This window comes from Poecilia mexicana, unplaced genomic scaffold (genome assembly GCF_051168715.1).
Source record: "Poecilia mexicana isolate PSO_F unplaced genomic scaffold, ASM5116871v1 scaffold_15, whole genome shotgun sequence".
Classification (NCBI taxonomy): domain Eukaryota; kingdom Metazoa; phylum Chordata; class Actinopteri; order Cyprinodontiformes; family Poeciliidae; genus Poecilia; species Poecilia mexicana.
In genome coordinates, this window is record NW_028263384.1 from 22,627,401 (window position 1) to 22,644,652 (window position 17,252).

The following is a 17,252-nucleotide window of genomic DNA, read 5'->3' on the forward strand; positions in this document are numbered from 1 at the left end:
TGCATATATAAAATATCCTTTATTGACATCTTGAAAGCGTAACCCTCTCTCCAGATGATGGTAACTTTACTTTTAGTTTCCGATACAGCAGATCTTGATCCTTTACATGAACAGCCTCCAGCAGCAGACACAAATTCCTCTCACACACATTTTTAGTACAGCTGAACAGAAAAAAGATGCTACTCTATAACACAAAACACCAATCACTGTAATAAATATAAAAAAACAGACAAGCATGTAAATGTTTCATAAATAATCCCACAAAGACAAGCAAAAGGTGACGGGTTGAGACATTTTACAGGACTCTGGGCTCACCTTTTACTGATTGTATTGACCTCCAGTGTTAGCTGGGTTTTGTTTGCACTGAATCTTTGTTCTTTTTTTTATTTTGGTGCAAGTCTTGTTCATACGAATAAAAAGAAAAAGGTCCTTTTGTATTTTTGGCTGCATTTTCTACAACAGTTGTTCATGTTTTCGGAAACTTTTTATTTAAAATAATAAAAAAAGAGATGTTTTTCATATATTCATATATCAACATACATGCAAATGGTTTAAAAACTTCCAGACATTAGGAGTGTATTTTACATCATGTATTTCTACACTTTTATTGCAGATGAGTGGTTTTTTTTATGGTATTTGCTTTGTCATTTTTGCACTGCAAAAACACAAAACTTTACTAAGTATTTTTTGTCTAATATCTTAGTACTTTTGAAATAAGACAAAACTAACTAGTAACTTTTCATCCATGGAGTAGCACCGATTGCAGTTTTCTGGCCGATCGCGATCTTTAAAAAGCCCGACCTGCCGATTCTGATTCTGTCCCGTACTGATATTTTTGTCTGAAATGTTGCTAAATTGGCAGCAGTGGGTAATTGTTTGACCTTTGCCAAGTTCACATAAGTATCAGCTAATCACCATGCTCCCAAAATTAAGGAAATCAGGGCCGATTTATTGGTGCATCCCTAATGAAAAGTGTTTTGTCTTATTTCAAGTGAATTAAGGTATTTCCACTAGAAAATAGACCAAATACTTGGTAATATGTTGTGTTTTTCCACTGTGGACTGAAGGGGGCGCTCATCAGCGATGCTCCCCCCGGGTTATGTGAGATGAGAACTCGTAGCGGTCTTGACTCCGGTGGCCACAGATGTTGCACTCGAAGGGGTCTCTGTGGTCGTGGCAGCCCATGTGAATGGTGTACATGACGTGGTCCAGGAAGAGTACGCGGCACGGCTCGCAGCGGTACGCCCTCACCTGCTCGCCGTCCGCCGTCACCACCTTGAAGCCGTCGGCAGCCACCTCCCTGATGGCGTCATACCTCTGTTGCTCCTCCTTGACCAGGGGCAGCACGCCGTTCCTCATGCCCATGTGGTTGGTCAGGTAGATGAGGCCGGTGGCCGCGCCCGTCCGGTCGTCGTTGTTGCTCTCGGTGTCGGTGGAGTCCTGGCCGCTGTGGCTGGGCGAGCCGTCCTTGTCGCTGGGCGCCGACTTGGACAGCAGCAGCAGGTTCTCGGCCGCGCTGTCTTTGGCCGACAGGACGGCGCCCACGTGGCCCTCGGGGGCCGGCTTGTGGAGCGGGTAGATGGAGCCGATGCCGACGTCAGAGGGCGCCGGGGAGGTCTGGACCAGGGGCCGCAGAGACTCCGCCCCCAGGTAGCTTATGGCGCTGTTGATGGCCTGGTCGATGACGTGCGGCTGGATGAGCTCTCCCGATCCGCCGTCGTACGACAGATCCGACAGACGTTTGTCTCCTGGTGGGTCAGAAACAGACACAGATATGCTTCACCGACGCTCCCAGACATTCAGTCACATCTTGAGGCTAACGCTCTCTAGCTTAGTCAGAAAGGGACGTACAGTGCCGTGCAAACTCAGCCACAACCTTTCAGCCTTTTCACATTTTTAACACCACAAGCCTTCATTTGTTTTAGAGAGATTTTATATGATCAGCCAATTGCTTTTTATTGTCGCTAACTGTAAATAGTTCTTCTTTAAAAAAATTTTTAAACTAACATTCATTTGTACTGGAGTACACAATTTCTTTGTAACAACAAAGTATTTATGTCGAAATTTCCCTCTTACTGTACAGTTCTTTAACTCCTTATTCTGCTTTTATATATTTTACATTCTATCTTTGTGAGTCTACTTGCTTTGATTTCCCCATCTGTGGGACAATAAAGGATATTTCCATCCTAAAATAATTCCTTTTACGAGTCTTAATATCATAAATCTGGCATTTATTTGAGTCAGTACTGAGTAAAACCAGCTGCCAAGTCTTGTTTTGGATTAACCCAACCATTTTTCACATCTAAAAACTTAAAAATTTGCTGCTTTCTTCTTTGACTAGGCCATTCTAACACATAGATATGCATTAACTTAAATCAAAACATAACAGTTCTGATTGTTTGTTTACAGTGATGGAAGTCGAATCACTTCCCTGTTTCACTTTTGCAGCCTGTATTATCCCATCAAAACATCCCCACAGCATAATGCTGCCACTACCTCATGTCCGGGGGACATCCGGTGTTACTTTTCCAACACATATAATTCGTTTTGCATCAGTTAGAAACGTAATTTTTGCATCATAATTCCAGATTCCCTACTGTATTTAGGTCCAGACTTTAACTAGACCATTCAAAAACAGATGTAAATCATTCTTTTATGCTGGAAAATGAACCTCAGTTCAAAACTAATGTGTTTTGCCGCCTCTAAAATGTTTTTTTTCCAGGCTGTCACATAGCATGATGCAGCCACTGCCATGTTTTAAAGTAGGGACGGTGGGTTTTGGGAGACTTTTCAGCTTTTATAGGGGCGCCAATCACTGATCGTTAAAAAAGCCTGACCTGCCGATTCTGATTTTGGCCGATACAGATTATTTTGTCTGAAAAGTCTCTAAATATAGCAACAAAATCATAAAGTTAGCTACAATGGGGTGACTATAGCTTACTGCACACTGCAGACATTACCTGGTGGACGGGTTTGTCAAAATGGGACGGCGGTGGATTTTCAGGCTTTTGCTGAGGTAAATAAGATCAGATCTCATGTAAATATTGTCAGATCTTCAAAAATTAATTTACTAGGACCAATTTATTGGTATGTCCTGGTTTTTTATTCATAAAAAGTTTATTTAGGCCAGAAACATTACAGTATTTCTGATCTTACTTGACAAGAACATCTTCTACACATTTGCTGCGTCTCCTTTAGCCTGGACTTCCAGTATCTTTCTTCATACATTAAATGTGGTTATAATGTGAAAAAAGTGACTATTTTTGCTTGGCACTGTATGTTGTCATATTCTCAGTAAGACCCTGGTCTGACACCTGTATTTCATGTTCCCTGTTGTTAATCTAAAAGTTATTTTTTTCTTAAAATAATGAAACAAGCTCCGTCTTCAGGCATGCACTGTGCAGAGCCGAGGTGGCAGAGTGAACATAAAGGACATTTCAGCTGCAACTATTTAGCTAAGAACAGTAAAAGCATTTTAATTCACACAAAAGAAGCAGATTACAGCCCTTACCCACAAACTTCTGGGGCATAGTGCTCTTACGCTTAGCTACATTATTAGCTAGTCTGTCTAGCACCAAGGCTCTGTCAGATCCCGTCTGGCTTAAGTCTTCCCTCTGCTCATTCTGGTTGCTTTCTTCCTTTACTACTGGAAAGCAAGACAGAGAAGTAGATTTCAGCGTCAGAGTAATTTTGAACTGGTCCTTTTTTTTTTCTTATCAGATGATGAGGTGGAGCCTAGTGATACATGCCGGATGGTATTCCTATGTATTTCCTGTGTGTGGGGCTCAGAGCGGACTGTTCTGACGTGAAGCTCTTGGTATTTGCTCATGCATTCAGAGGATCAATCCTATGCAGATATGCCTCCAGTCATCATCATGTGGATCATAAAGGCCCTCAGGCAGATCAGTGTTGTTGGTATGTGATGTCTCAGAGTTGGGCGGACGTTGGGGAGCGTTTCGGCGCCACCAACCTGTGTAGATGCTGTTCTGCAGGCCCATGCACTGCAGGTAGTTGTGGCAGCGCTCCTTGTGCTCCTCCAGGGAGCTGCGCTGCTTGTAGCTCCGGCCACAGTAGGCGCACTTGTGCGGTTTTCCAACTGAAATACATCAAAGAAACAGAAAACGGGCTATCAAGGTGCTCACAAAACCACATGCTGTCTGAAAGTGTCTGTATTAAATGCAGATTAAAGAGAATCTTGGTAAAATATTAAATTCATAAAAATGCAATTATTTTACTATTTCATTTATCCTCTAATAGAAAAGATTTTTTTCTCATTTTTGTTCATTTTTATTTATTAAGTACAAATATATTTGTAGAAAAGAGCAGAGTGTCCAAATATCTATAATACATTTATGTAACACATAATAATAGTATAGTATCTATTTAAAATAAAGAATAGACATTACTTATTTAAATTTCATCCAAAAAAACAAAACTAACATTCAGAAAAAAATTAAAACATTTTCTTTTTAGCTTCTTTAAAAAGCCAGTTTTAGATGCATATGATTTCTTTATTTTATGAAAGGAAAAAATATTGAAATAAACTTAAAAAAAATAAATGTTTAAAGTAGATGTTTTGTAGAAAATCATATATTTAAAAATCAAATAAATAAATGCATTTAAAATTAAATAATTATGAAAAATAGTTTATTAAAACAATTCACATTTTTAATTCAGATTTTATTTAGTTAATTTGTAATGTTTTTAGTGTCAAACTTACAAATGACAAATTTGCTTCAGTTAACAAGTACATACTTTTCAGCTGTTTAGAAAAATGAAATATTTTAAAAATGTACGGTAAATATATATATTATTGAATTAAGTTAACTTTATATAGAAAAGGGAGATATCTAAAGTAATAAATTAATAAATATAAAATTGTAAAAAATTAAATAAAATATTTTACATAAAGTCAGACTTTATTCAAATTTAAAAAAAAATCTACATTTTATTTAATTGACCAGGAGAATTTGTAGTTTGTCTGAAAATCATCATGAAGCAGCTAAAATAAATCTGTATTAAATATATTTCAGTTGAGATAAAATCAGAGATAAACTCCGCCCTACTTTGCATGTTCTTGGTGGTTTCACTGCAGCTATTTAATTTAAATTCATCATTTCTATCCGTACCAGCCAGCCTGTGGTCGCCTGAAAATGTGCTGCAGAAAACAGATTCATTCCAGATAAGATCTGACATTTCGCACTGCGCCTCTTCTGGTTCTCCTAACGCAGTGAAACACGGAGCGCCTGCACATGCATGGCTGTTAGCCGTGCAGGTTATCCCTCCGCTCTTCCGTTAAACTGTTCAGAGCGAGCTCATTGTTTACACCCAATTTCATTAGCACATACTTCTGCAAAGCATGTGCAGAAAAAAGAAAAAAAGTGACACCATATCTCCATGCTGTCAACTTCCTCTTATAAAGAACTGAGGTCTCACTTTGTCCACAGCAGAAGTTGCTCTGTCCTAAGTTTTCCTAGAACAACAGAGTGTGTGTGTAGGAGTGTGTGTGTGTTGATGCTCACCTGAGTGGGTGCGCAGGTGTCCGGTGAGGGCGTCCCTCCTGCGGCAGGCGTAGCTGCACAGGTGACACTTGAAGGGTTTCTCCCCTGAGTGGAGCTTGATGTGACGCAGCAGGTTGCCCTTCTGGGTGAAGGAGGCGCCGCACTGGCTGCACTGGAACGGCCGCTCGCCTGAGGACAGAGAGCAGACACCCTGAACGCACCCAAACAGAAAGCACAACGTGCACCACTGCTGCTCAGCTTATATGTTTTTATCTGTCTCAATGTCTTTCATGTGGATAAGCACAAAGACGTGCAGGGTCACTGCGCTACAAGCGCCCCGGGCGCCAGAACACGCTGGATGATGGAGCGTTGCCGGGCTGACAGCGATCCAGCAGCCGGCGGGAGGGTCTCCATCTCCCCGCGCCCCCCTCGTCCCCCGGCGCTCTGATCGAACATGAGCCTCTCACACTCAGCCTGCCAGCTCCGTAATGCACCATTGCTTAGGTCAATTTGATCTGAAAATCTCATTTTTCCCCCCCTCTTCTTCGTCTCTAAAATAAGCGCGCCACATCACCATGCAAATTCAGCCTCATTTGAATAAAGCGAAGGAAACACTTTGTGTTGAGAGCCAGTCTTCCTGATCAGCGCCTCTGGAATAAACCAATATCCAGCCTTTCCGCGTGTTGTGGCATTCTCTGAAAACGCTATATTATGGCTTTTTTTTTTCTTTCAAAAGCCCGCCATAAAATAAGAGTCGCCAGTGAAGCAGCAAAAATATAAAGGGAAATTCATTAAAAATGCATTTCGGGAGCAAAAGACGTAGTGGAGAATATTTTCTTTTTTAAATAGGAGCCATTTCATTATATCTCTTAGCGTACTTTCTTTTGCATTTGCATCAGTCGACTGTTCCTTTCTTCCATTTTGAGTTTCATTAGTTTCAGAAGCTTGACAGTTAAGTGGCTTTTTCGCAGATGTTCCCCACCACTGGTTTGGCTCCGATACAATAGCATATCATTTCTGAATTTCTGAAAAACTTTTTAACAGCCAGATAATTGTCGTTTTAAAGTCGATTCCATTTAACTGCAGCAGATATCCTGCTTCTAATCTCAGGGTGGGTGTGTTTTTTTGCTCAGAAACTAATGGATAATTAGTGTTTGTCAGGTGGTTATTAGGAGAAATTTAAGTGAAAAGTGATGAATGTTAAATGTGATGCTGAGAATCTTTCAGGCATGACAGGAGGGAGAGGAGATGCAGCAATCAGTCCTGATTTCTGCTTTTCTTTTCTAAAGTTTAGAACAGAAGAGAAAAAAAAAGTCCTAAAAATAATGTTTCTAAACATTTGAGCTGCAATCGAAGACGATTATTGGTGCGTCTTTCATCTGTTGATCCAGATTTTTCTGCAAAGTGAGAATTACAACTCAAATTTATCTGAATTGCATTATTTAGAAATGCTGTTTGATGTGTTTGCAGACAGGAAATTATAGTTTTCATGCATTTAATAAAAAACGGGGGAAAAAATAGATTTTTAGGGAAAATCATCCATTTATGATTGGCTGATTGGTGCATCTCTCATCGTGTTTTTGAGATTGAACGTATGCTTTTATTATTTTCAGTAGAGGCCACTGTGCTACATTTTGTATTTGCTTGAATAAAACAGATGTGGTGCAGAGCTACAGAGTTTTTCTTGAACAACAGGAAGTGCCACAGCAGCACACAGTCTTCTCCCTTTCATACTGACAGTCAACATGGGTGCAGAGGAAGAGCAAGAAACATTGCAGGCGGCTTACCGGTGTGGCTTCGCTTGTGCACCATCAACACATTGGGGCCAATGCAAACTATCCCACAGATATCGCACTTGAGCTTCCCGTTGGGCAGCCGGATACCGCCAGCCGAGGAGAAGGCCTTGGCTTCGGGACTCGGCTGTGAGCCGTTCAGCTTGGCCCCGGAGGGGTCGACCACGCGCAAGTCTTCCGCGCACTCCTCCTCCTCCACGCCATTCATCATGTCACAGGCCAGCCCACTCTCCTCATCACTGCGAGCCTCAACTTTAATGTTACAGGCTGGAAGAGAGGGCAAGGGGGGGCCACGGTTTAGAATACGAGCAAACTTCTGTTATCATGTCAAACTCTAGAAGATGCGCACTTTGATTTATTCAAGTAAATCTTTACATTATCCTGACAGTCTGAACCTTAAAGCTGCAGTTTGTGACTTTTATAAAAAACAGGTGTTTTTACATGTTTGTTGAAGCTGTCACCATGTCAGCTCCTCTTCCTCCTCCCAGTGCTCCCAATACTGACTAGATACAACCAATCAGAGCCAGGAGGCGGGTCTTAGCGCGATCAAGCAGATCCTCATTGGTAGCCATGCTAAGGCTAGTTAGCACAGCTACCACTGAGGGCAGACAAATGGTTTTCCTGTACTGAGAAGTTGCTTCTCTGTTATTAGCATATTTAGCAGCAAGTACGTGAGGATGATTGACAGCGCTAAGACCCGCCTCCTGGCTCTGGTTGGTTGTTTTTGATGGTGCATTTCTTCAGCTATAGTAGCTCAGGGATGCAGGTCATAACAAACCGTCACAACATAGTGACATTTTTAACAAATATGTAAAAAACATATTTTTATAAAAGTTAAATACTGCAGCTTTAAAACTCAATAAATTCATGATATTTTGTGTATTTGGTGTCTATTTCAGGTCATTGGAGGCCCTTTTGCTGTTTGCTGTAGATACATCTTTTATAACAAATTTCTGTTTCTTTAAATCTGATTTTAGGAATTTTTAAAATATTTTTTGTTCATCATTCTGCTCAAGTGTTTTTCTGTGTAGGTTTGCGATTGCTTGTATTTCAAAAACATGAACTGTCACATTGAACAAACATGTATTTCTGGAGCGCCTCCCTGCTCTGATGCACAGAAACTCGCCAAAGTATTCACACCTCATGAAATTCTCCACATTACAAACTTCAGTTTGTTTATCTGGGATTTTATCTGGCAAACCAACACAAAGTTTAGCATGCATTTGTTTTCAGACTCAAAACTTTACAGAAACCTGTTTTTTATTTGGTTTTTTTGGGTGTGTCTCCTCCAGTTTTATAAAAATTTCAAGCTTTTGTAACGGATCTAAAATTTGACTAATTAATTCAAAGAAAAAGTTTGATCTAATCTATTCCTTTGGCGGTCAATAACAGGCTGTCTTACAGAGTTGTTCTGCATTTAGCTGTATCTATTTTTCCTTTAATGCTTTTAAAGGAAGCAACAACCTTTAAAGGAAGCCCTGCAGCATGATGCTGCCACCACCATCTTTTAGAGTGAAACACATCAGATTCCCTTTTGTCCTATTCAGTCTTCCTTGTCGTATTTGCTGCTTAAGTTTGGAACAGTGTATCAATTTTTTTACTTTTAGTAGCTAACTAGCATCTTTAAAGCTCAGATAGCGCCTGAACTTCAACCCCAGACTACATAGGAGTTGAAAAGGAGGCTTCATGGATGCAGAGCAGGGACAGAAGGAGGAAGTTCAAACCATCTACTCCATCCATCACGATGGGAAATGATCATATCCCGACTAAAACATTTCTCTACCTGTTTGTAATAGTCTTCAGTCAGAGGCCTCTTCAGATTCAATGCAAGACTGACTGCTACTGGAGATCCTTCCTGTCCACAGCATTATCAATGATTCTTTGAAGATTCTTGGATGAATTAACTAAAGTACTCAGGATTTTATAATATTGTACAACTTTGTGTTGGTCTATCACATAAGACCCAAATGAAATACTTTTTTTAAATACTCTTGACGCTAAAAGCTGTGGAAATCTTGAGGAGGTGTGGAAACTTTAATCAAACGCCCATTTGTTTCAGCACCACATGATGATCCCTCTATCTTTGGTTATTCATCATTTCAGTTTCTCCAGCTGGAAACGAGTCAGTACGTGACAACCCTGCGCTACAAAAAAAAACCCACAGCGGCTTTATGATAATGTCAGGCTGCGGCGTTTTCATGCGCTGCTCCGCGATGCATCAAATCTTCAAGAATTTCCCTCCTATTTCAGGCATTCTGTGAAGCGACAGCAGCCTACGCACCAACAGGCCGTTTGACTGCTGAAGCACAAACGGTCAGGACACACAGTTTGGAAAGCATGCCGTCAGGATGTCAGAGATGAGATGCTGCAACATGCCGATCATCTCACACCATCACACTTTGGTAAAGCAAATGACAGCAAGATAAACAGGAAACAGAGACACAGGAAGCAGTGTCAAACTTTAGGGACTGAGGCAGAAACTATCAGCGCAACAGAGAGCTCACAGCCTCACCTACACTGCAGGCACAAACCTCGAGTTAACTGGCCAAAATTTCAAATTCTGCATGGTTCATCAATGCAAACCACTTCTGAGGACAAAATACAAATAAAAAAGCAATTTTTAAATGTTTATTTGATTTGTGGTTTTCCACTGATCAGAAAAAAAGAGAAGTGTCATGCGCAATAAACTGCTTGCTCCTGCTTTTCCCACCAGAGAGCGTTTAGAAATGTGTAAGAGAACCGGCGGATCGTGCAAGTCCCACAGCCACCAGCCTGTGGTTTGCACATCTCGGCAGCAGCCTGATTTCCCCATGCCTCCGTCTCTGTTTGTACAACTGAAGAGGAACAAGTGGAAATCATGAAATATAGGAATCCATGGAAAAAGGGGAAGCTTCAGAAAGAGGGCCTGTCTAACTGAAATACCAAGAATTATGGAGAAGTGACAGAAAGGGAAGCACGGGAAAGGAATTGTTAAACAACATGTAACTGAAACAGTTTTTTTCTTTATCGCAACGAGTCAGAGGGAACATAAAGGTCTGCTAACAGAAAGCAGGAGGTGAAGTGAAATATAAGGATCACCAGGTCACGTAATGCATTTATCTTTGTTTATCTGATTTGCACATTAAACTTCTTTCTACTTTTTTTTAGTTTTGCAAACCACGCTTCCTATATTTGTTACGAGTGAAAAGGGATCCTGACATGAATCTGTTAAACCAAATGTTTCCATGATTCTGCTGATATGAAATCAGGACAAATATAGTTCCTGTGAGTAAGTTTTTATCTCCTTTACACATTTCTTCTCTTCTTGCTCTTGTCACAATTTGCAAATCCAGCAAATTGCAATTTTTAAATGACAATTTGATGAAATAAAGGAGAGAAAACTATCCAAACAAGATGTGACAAAGTATTTACCCATCTAAACCTAATAACTTTAAGTCAGCCACATTTTGAAGCATGTTTAAAATCATGCCAAAACATCCAACCTTCATTTTTGTTTTAGTTTTTAGCTATTCAGAGATATTTGCTGGTATTCTTTGGATCATTATCCAACCTTAAAATCCAACTGCTGTTGAAGTTAAGGTCATAAACTGCAGGGTTTGTTGTTTGAAAGCAGAAGTTGAGATTTAATCAACAATGACGAGTCATCCAGATCCTGAATCATCCCTATGATGGATGGTACAAGGTAAACGTGGCACTTTGTTTCCAACGTCCAACTTTTTAGTTCTTATTCCAACTGTTTATGTGGACAAGTTTAGATAAGTATCTATTTTTATGGTAGTCCTTCCTAAACTTATGCAGGGAGTAAAACGAAATGGGAATAAAACTTATTCCCATTTTGAAGAGTGCACCAGTATGGGCCTCCATGTGACTGAAATAGGAAGTCCAACATTGGTGAATACAATTTTCTGCTCTATATCTACTCTACTTAAAAAAAAAAAAACAAAAAAAAAAAAACGTATTTCTTAACACTATTTAGTTTCACTTTCTGGTGTGAAACAAGGAAACTGCAACAATTAAAAAATGTTTTTTTATAAAGTTTTTTTTTAAACACATCTTTACTGGGGGGCAACACATGTTGCATTTATATTCTGTATTTAATCAATTTTATATAAACACTTGAAATTTATTTGAATTCATTCATTTTTGTTAGCATGCTAATGTAGCCATTTTTGTTGTTAGGTTATTGTTAGCTAAGAAATTAGCCATGTTTTGTCCTCTTGTACTTTACTATGTCCTTTTTATTTATTTATAACATGAATTAGTTTTTCTGGTGTAAACATGCTCATACATCAGACTGATACAAGCGTTTGGCTAAGTGTTGCTAGCTTCCACAGCTAACTAGCGTTAGCTTAGTCTGATGGTATCTGCTTATATATGTATTATAAACATTTTCAACATATTTAAAACAAAACTAATGTTTTTATCAGTTAAGTCATATTTGATTTATTAATATATTTTTGACTATTGTGCCTTTATTACAACACATAACTAAGAAGGGGGAAGAGGAGGTTGCTAATCGTTAGTGAGTTTCTGCTATGTACCATGAATTTGTGACATCTTATGCATTGTGTGTAAATGTGAAAGAGAATCAGCCGGTGCAACTTGCTCAGACAAACATCTCTTCTGTAGACTGCGCTGCACGTGTTGCAAAACATGAAGCTCTCAGAAAAACCACCAAGTTTTTTCTTTTTTCTCTCAGGCAGGCCAAAGCAGTTCACTGATGATGTAAGTCTTCCTGCTGATTTTGAAGTGATCAAGTTTGTTACACTGGAACGTCATGAACTTCAAAGCATATTTTACTGAAATATAACTCAAACATTAAATGTGAGTTTTTTACAAAACGTAACTAAAGGGTTCAGTATTATCAGATTTTTCTGAGTCCAGATAATTTGCGGAAAATTCACCATTGGAATTTTTTAGAGCATATCTAAAATATTCAAAAAAGTTTAAATATTTCGGCTCAATGCTATTGAGATGCTACTGACTGGCTTTTGGAAAAGCAGCCAATCAAGAAGTGGCATTCATTTTTATTGGCTCTGATTGGAAGATTGTAGATGTTAGCTTCTGCGGTAGCGACAAGACGGTTTCAGCTGTGTGCATTAATGCATATTAAGATATATTTGGTTTTTGAACCATTAAAATAGGAAGTTATCAGTGTTTTAGTCGGTTTTTTAAGTATTTTAGCTACACGTGAGTTCCTAACCTACATGCTATATATTAAGAAATGTATATAGTAAAAATGACATGTATTATGAGGGGGACATTGTCCATTGCTGTTTTGTCCTGCAATGTTGAAGCAGTCAAGACATCCATGGAGACGCTTTTTGTGGACAATCTTATGGGATGGGAGCACTTTTGCAATTTATATCCAGTTGGATATGATAAATGATAAATGAACCTAAACTGAGGTGACCTGAATTGAAAAGCAGCTAAAATGTTGAAGCCATGATCAGTCTGGACTGTAGAGAAGGGAACCTTTAGCGCTGGGCAGCCGCCCAGGTCTCATGGATATGAGGAAGTTGTGACTAAATATGGAATAGGAAGAAAGCTTTTATTTTATGTTTGTCATGATCACACATCCTGATTTTTCATTTTGGGAAGCAGGTGTCAGATCACAGTGTAGACAAACACAAAAGGTAACAATAAAAAGTCACAACCTGATATACAGGGGATCTCATCCTCAGATTACTAATAGAGCAGATGATGAACTATGATATGTCTCCCTGCAGCGGATCGCTGCAGGGAGACATGTTAGCGGCGTAGCGTGGACGCAGGGCGCCTGCTGGAAGTTACTGTTTCTGTGTTTCTCTCAGGGCCTGAAAATAACTTGGTGTGCAAGGTAGAGGAACCACAAGTGTCAAACCACGCCAGCGACACATTCAGCACAACTTGCAGGAACGCTAAATACAGCCTACTTTTCCCCTCACACACGACAAAAAAAACTTGCAGCCATGTTTTCGGGAACTAGTCTCCCTTTCAGTCTCATGCCTCTGAAATAGCAAAAGGCTCCATCTGAATCACAGAAAGTGAAAGAGAACCAAAAAAAAAAAAATCAGCGGGAAGGTTCAGCTTGAAGACGTGTGACTTCAACCCAACGTTTCTCCATGATTTTCAGCTAATGAGAAAAGGGCCTCACCATGACCTTTAAACCTCCTTTCTGTCTGTGTGCGTTTGTAGACTGTGTGACTATTCGGTCCGACAAGCTCCATCCCGAGCTGTGAATAGTTATTTGCAACAGGAAACAACCTGGGTTTTGAGGTTTCGAGCTTTCGATACTTTGAGGTTCCGTGTCCCACATTTAGGCTCCCTGGGCCCACTATTTGCCTGTTGTGTTTTTTGTTTTTTTCACTAAAGAGAACTGAGCAGCACATGATCCTGGGCGATAATTTTAACTCATTCTGGCTTTTATCACAGAAGCAGCCATGCACAGATGTACCAGATACTTGCACTTCCCTTCTTTCTCTCTGTCCCTGCGCAGAGATATGCTCACACGCTAATATACATGGATTAAACATATATATGCATTATGCATCTACGTATACCACAAACTGTGCTGTTTTTCTTCTACATTTGGAGCTAAACATTTTTTAAAAACGTGCTCTTTGACATTTTTCAGCAGAAATTGCAGGTCTAGTAAAGAACGAAGTGTAAGGAGATTTCCTGCCTGAGTCAAGTTCCCTTCCTGACACCTCACCGGTAAAGTCAAAGAGAAAGCCTTTGTTAGTAAGCATGCATATATATATATATATATATATATATATATATATATATATATATATATATATATATATATATATATATATATATATATATATATATATATGTAATAAATGTATATATGTATATATATGTGTGTGTGTGTGTGTGTGGGTGTGGGTGTGTGTGTGCACAGGTGTGTGACCTCTGTGGTGCAGTGTTGTGCTGATCTCTCTCTGCTTTGGCCCTGCTCCTAAACTCTTTATCTCCAGGAGTGTTGAAACTGTCTGATGGCAAGTTCTTCTTAGGAAACTCTTACACATCCTATTTCAGTTTCCTCTCGCATCTTATTTTTGACTGCGTGCTGCTAATCTTTGCCGTTATCTGGATATGTGGAACGCTGCAGATAGCACATGACGAGCCTTTTTTTGTCACGATGAACACAGCCATTTTTTTTCTCCATCCTAAGCAGAGACATTTCCACTTAAACACCTACAGAGTTTAAATCTTCACCTTCTATCCAGGGTTTTTTCCTTAGACACCCATGAATGATGAATATTTCTTGCTCTTTCACAAACCACCCATGTTAGGAGACTTGAGCTTGCTTCATCCTCATTTTCACCATCAAATTCCCCTGCTTGATGTTCACAAACTCAAATCAAGGCCACATTAAGTATTCCTTAAGATTGAGGTTATTAATGACATGCCATGGATCAAAGGCGTCTCTATTTCCTCCACCTTTCCTGCCAATGACCTAAATGTGTCTCTTTGCATCTCTAAATGAATTTTTCCAGGGGGTTCAGGGTGTACTCCCGATGGAGCTACATGGGATTAACTTAGTTAAACATTTTTATATGTGTTTTGCTTTTGATCCTGACATTTTCACATATCTGTCTGGGTTTCATTTGGATGCACTGGGAATGCTGCTGCAGTGTTTTTTACATTTTGGCTCCTGTTTGTTTGCTGCTTCATTGGACGTACTCATCACACACATACAGCGACTCTCAAAAGTCTACACACCCCTGATAAAATGCCAGTTTTTTCTGCTGTAGAAAATAAGGCCATGATGGTTAATATGAAAATGTTTTCCACCTTAGATGTGACATAAAATCAGTTTCATGTACCTGAAAAATTACATCATGCAGCAGAAACATTTTTTAAATTTGCTCTAATTTTTTGCATTACATTACTGAAGCATTTTTACATATAGCCTTCAACAGCCATCATAGTGAATCTGATATGTTTGTTCCTTTGCATCCAATAAAGGATCAAAATTATCTCATTATTCAAAGGTATCAGTCAGGAGAGGGGTGTGAATTAAATCTGAACAAGTTCCAACAAGTACTGGTTGTTAGAACAATCTCCTGCATCATCCATGTTTCTGGACAAAGATGTAAGTTTCAAGTCTTCCATAAATAATGCTGGAAATGAACATAGTGAAAGATGGAAGTGGCAGCATCATGCTGCGGGGTTGTTTTTTTCTGCCAGACTTGACTCAAAGCATTCTGGTTTCTGTTACAGATCTGAAGATAAAGATGGATTTTATTTGTCAGTATCACTTTGAGTGCAAACACACATTCAGGTCAACAAAGTCTGACTTCAGAAGAGGAAGATTGAAGTTGTAGAATGGCTTAGTCAAAGTCCAGAGGTTAATTTGGACTGAAAATATGTGGGGCCACTTAAAAAGTCTTATTAATCTGGTGGACCTCAGATAGTTGGACTGAACCAAAAGGTGTTTCAACAAAGTATTAGTTTGTAGTCCAAAGTGTGGGGACCATTTGTGGCCTTAAAAGAATCTCGGTCAGCCCCTGACCACAAGCCAAGAATGATAAAAAATGTGGCCAACAAAATGGAAAACTTTCAAAATTGATGACCCAACAGATTTGGATATTGCTGGTTTTTCTTTAAATAAAACAACAGTCTAAATCCATTTTATTCTTTTGATCTTTTTACAGATTTTGTGAACTGTTATTGTCAAGCAGGTAAATATGAAAGACGACAATAATTTTTTCTAGTTTTTCTATTTTGTGGCCCAACAATAGTTAAAGTTGGTCAGTTTTTGTCCCTGGCTCAGAAAGTTTGAACATAATTAACTGATTTTTGAGTTTTTCAGGCGATAGATGCCATGTTGAAGGCAAACTTGGAGTTTTAATTGATTTCCAATTAACTCAGGGGTGTGTATACTTTTTAGACTCCCTGCAGGTCAGGTGATTCTTTATTTTTTACTCCAGACCTGGTTGGGCTGTGGGTGCAGTCGTACCTTTGTCCCCCCGGTTGTTCTGCTGATGGGTGGAACCGGCTGACAGGTCTTCGGGGACGGCCATGGGCTCCTCTGCCTCCTCAGACGCTTCGTTGGCAGGGGGGCTCTCCCTGCCTGGGATGGTGGGGGAGGACACACACCAGCAAACACCCATCACTCACCATGCAACCCCTCGACATGACTCTCAGGAGGAGATAAATTACCTCCCGCTGATGCAAAGTGGCTGTTTGTGGGCCTATTGTCCCGACTGTGTGCGCTACATTTCAATCATGAGGTGGGCGAGCTTTTACCTGGCATCTGCGCCATTTCCTGGGCCTCTTCGGTCTCCATGCGGTGCAAGTACTCTGCAGAGGAGATGTAGATGTGTATAAGTTTAATCAAGTTCAACGTTAGAAGCAGCTTGAGTGGAGTTAAGGGTGTGACTCCATCAGCACAGCGGGATAACTCTTGTCACAGCCAGCGTCCCCCGTGTTACATTACAAAGAATTACAGACGTTTTCATTATAAGTCCTGACAGAGAGGCTGAGCTGCAGCGCGGCCCCGGCTCCGGCTCACAGGGGCCCGCTGGTGGGAATGGGCTTTCACACCACATTTGTTATTTATTGTTAATTTCCTGCCACGTAATCATCCAAAAATGCAAACTGACTGCCGCAAAATTAAGCAGAAAATTAACTGGCCTCAGGGTCACGGGGGATGCGGGCGACCGGCGTGCCCGGCTGATCGACGCTCGTGTTCTCTCTAATTTACTGAGCATGCATCGCTGAGTCCGCGGCCCAAGCGCAGACACCATCAGAATCACGGAGAGGGAGAAAAAAAAGGCGGCTGAGAGATAGATGGCTGCGAGGAGGCCAGGAGTCAAAGGAGAACGGGCACGAGAGAGGAAACTTCTGCACAATTTATCAGGATTTTCTGTGAGAAACCAACATCAAGAAGAGCAGGATTGTGAGTTGGAGGGAAAATAATGTATGATTTTTCAACCCCACTTTACTCTGATACTCCTAG

General features: G+C 40.1%; 1 protein-coding gene across 5 annotated transcripts in view; it reads right to left on the minus strand.

The window, feature by feature from the left end:
- Positions 1-17,252, minus strand: part of ikzf1 (IKAROS family zinc finger 1 (Ikaros)) — a 21,521-nt gene continuing 4,269 nt past the window's right edge. The window contains exons 2-8 of one of the 5 annotated variants that reach the window (XM_015008500.2): positions 16,541-16,594; positions 16,251-16,364; positions 7,289-7,561; positions 5,523-5,690; positions 3,971-4,096; positions 3,512-3,643; positions 1-1,748 (exon numbers count right to left, since the gene is read on the minus strand). In XM_015008500.2, coding sequence (XP_014863986.1) covers positions 1,078-1,748; positions 3,512-3,643; positions 3,971-4,096; positions 5,523-5,690; positions 7,289-7,561; positions 16,251-16,364; positions 16,541-16,594 — 1,538 coding nt within the window. In that variant the 3' untranslated portion in view covers positions 1-1,077. Of the gene's footprint in view, positions 1,749-3,511; positions 3,647-3,970; positions 4,097-5,522; positions 5,691-7,288; positions 7,562-16,250; positions 16,365-16,540; positions 16,595-17,252 lie in introns of all 5 variants that reach the window. The other 4 variants (XM_015008499.2, XM_015008504.2, XM_015008503.2 and 1 more) reach the window with 4 other exon arrangements.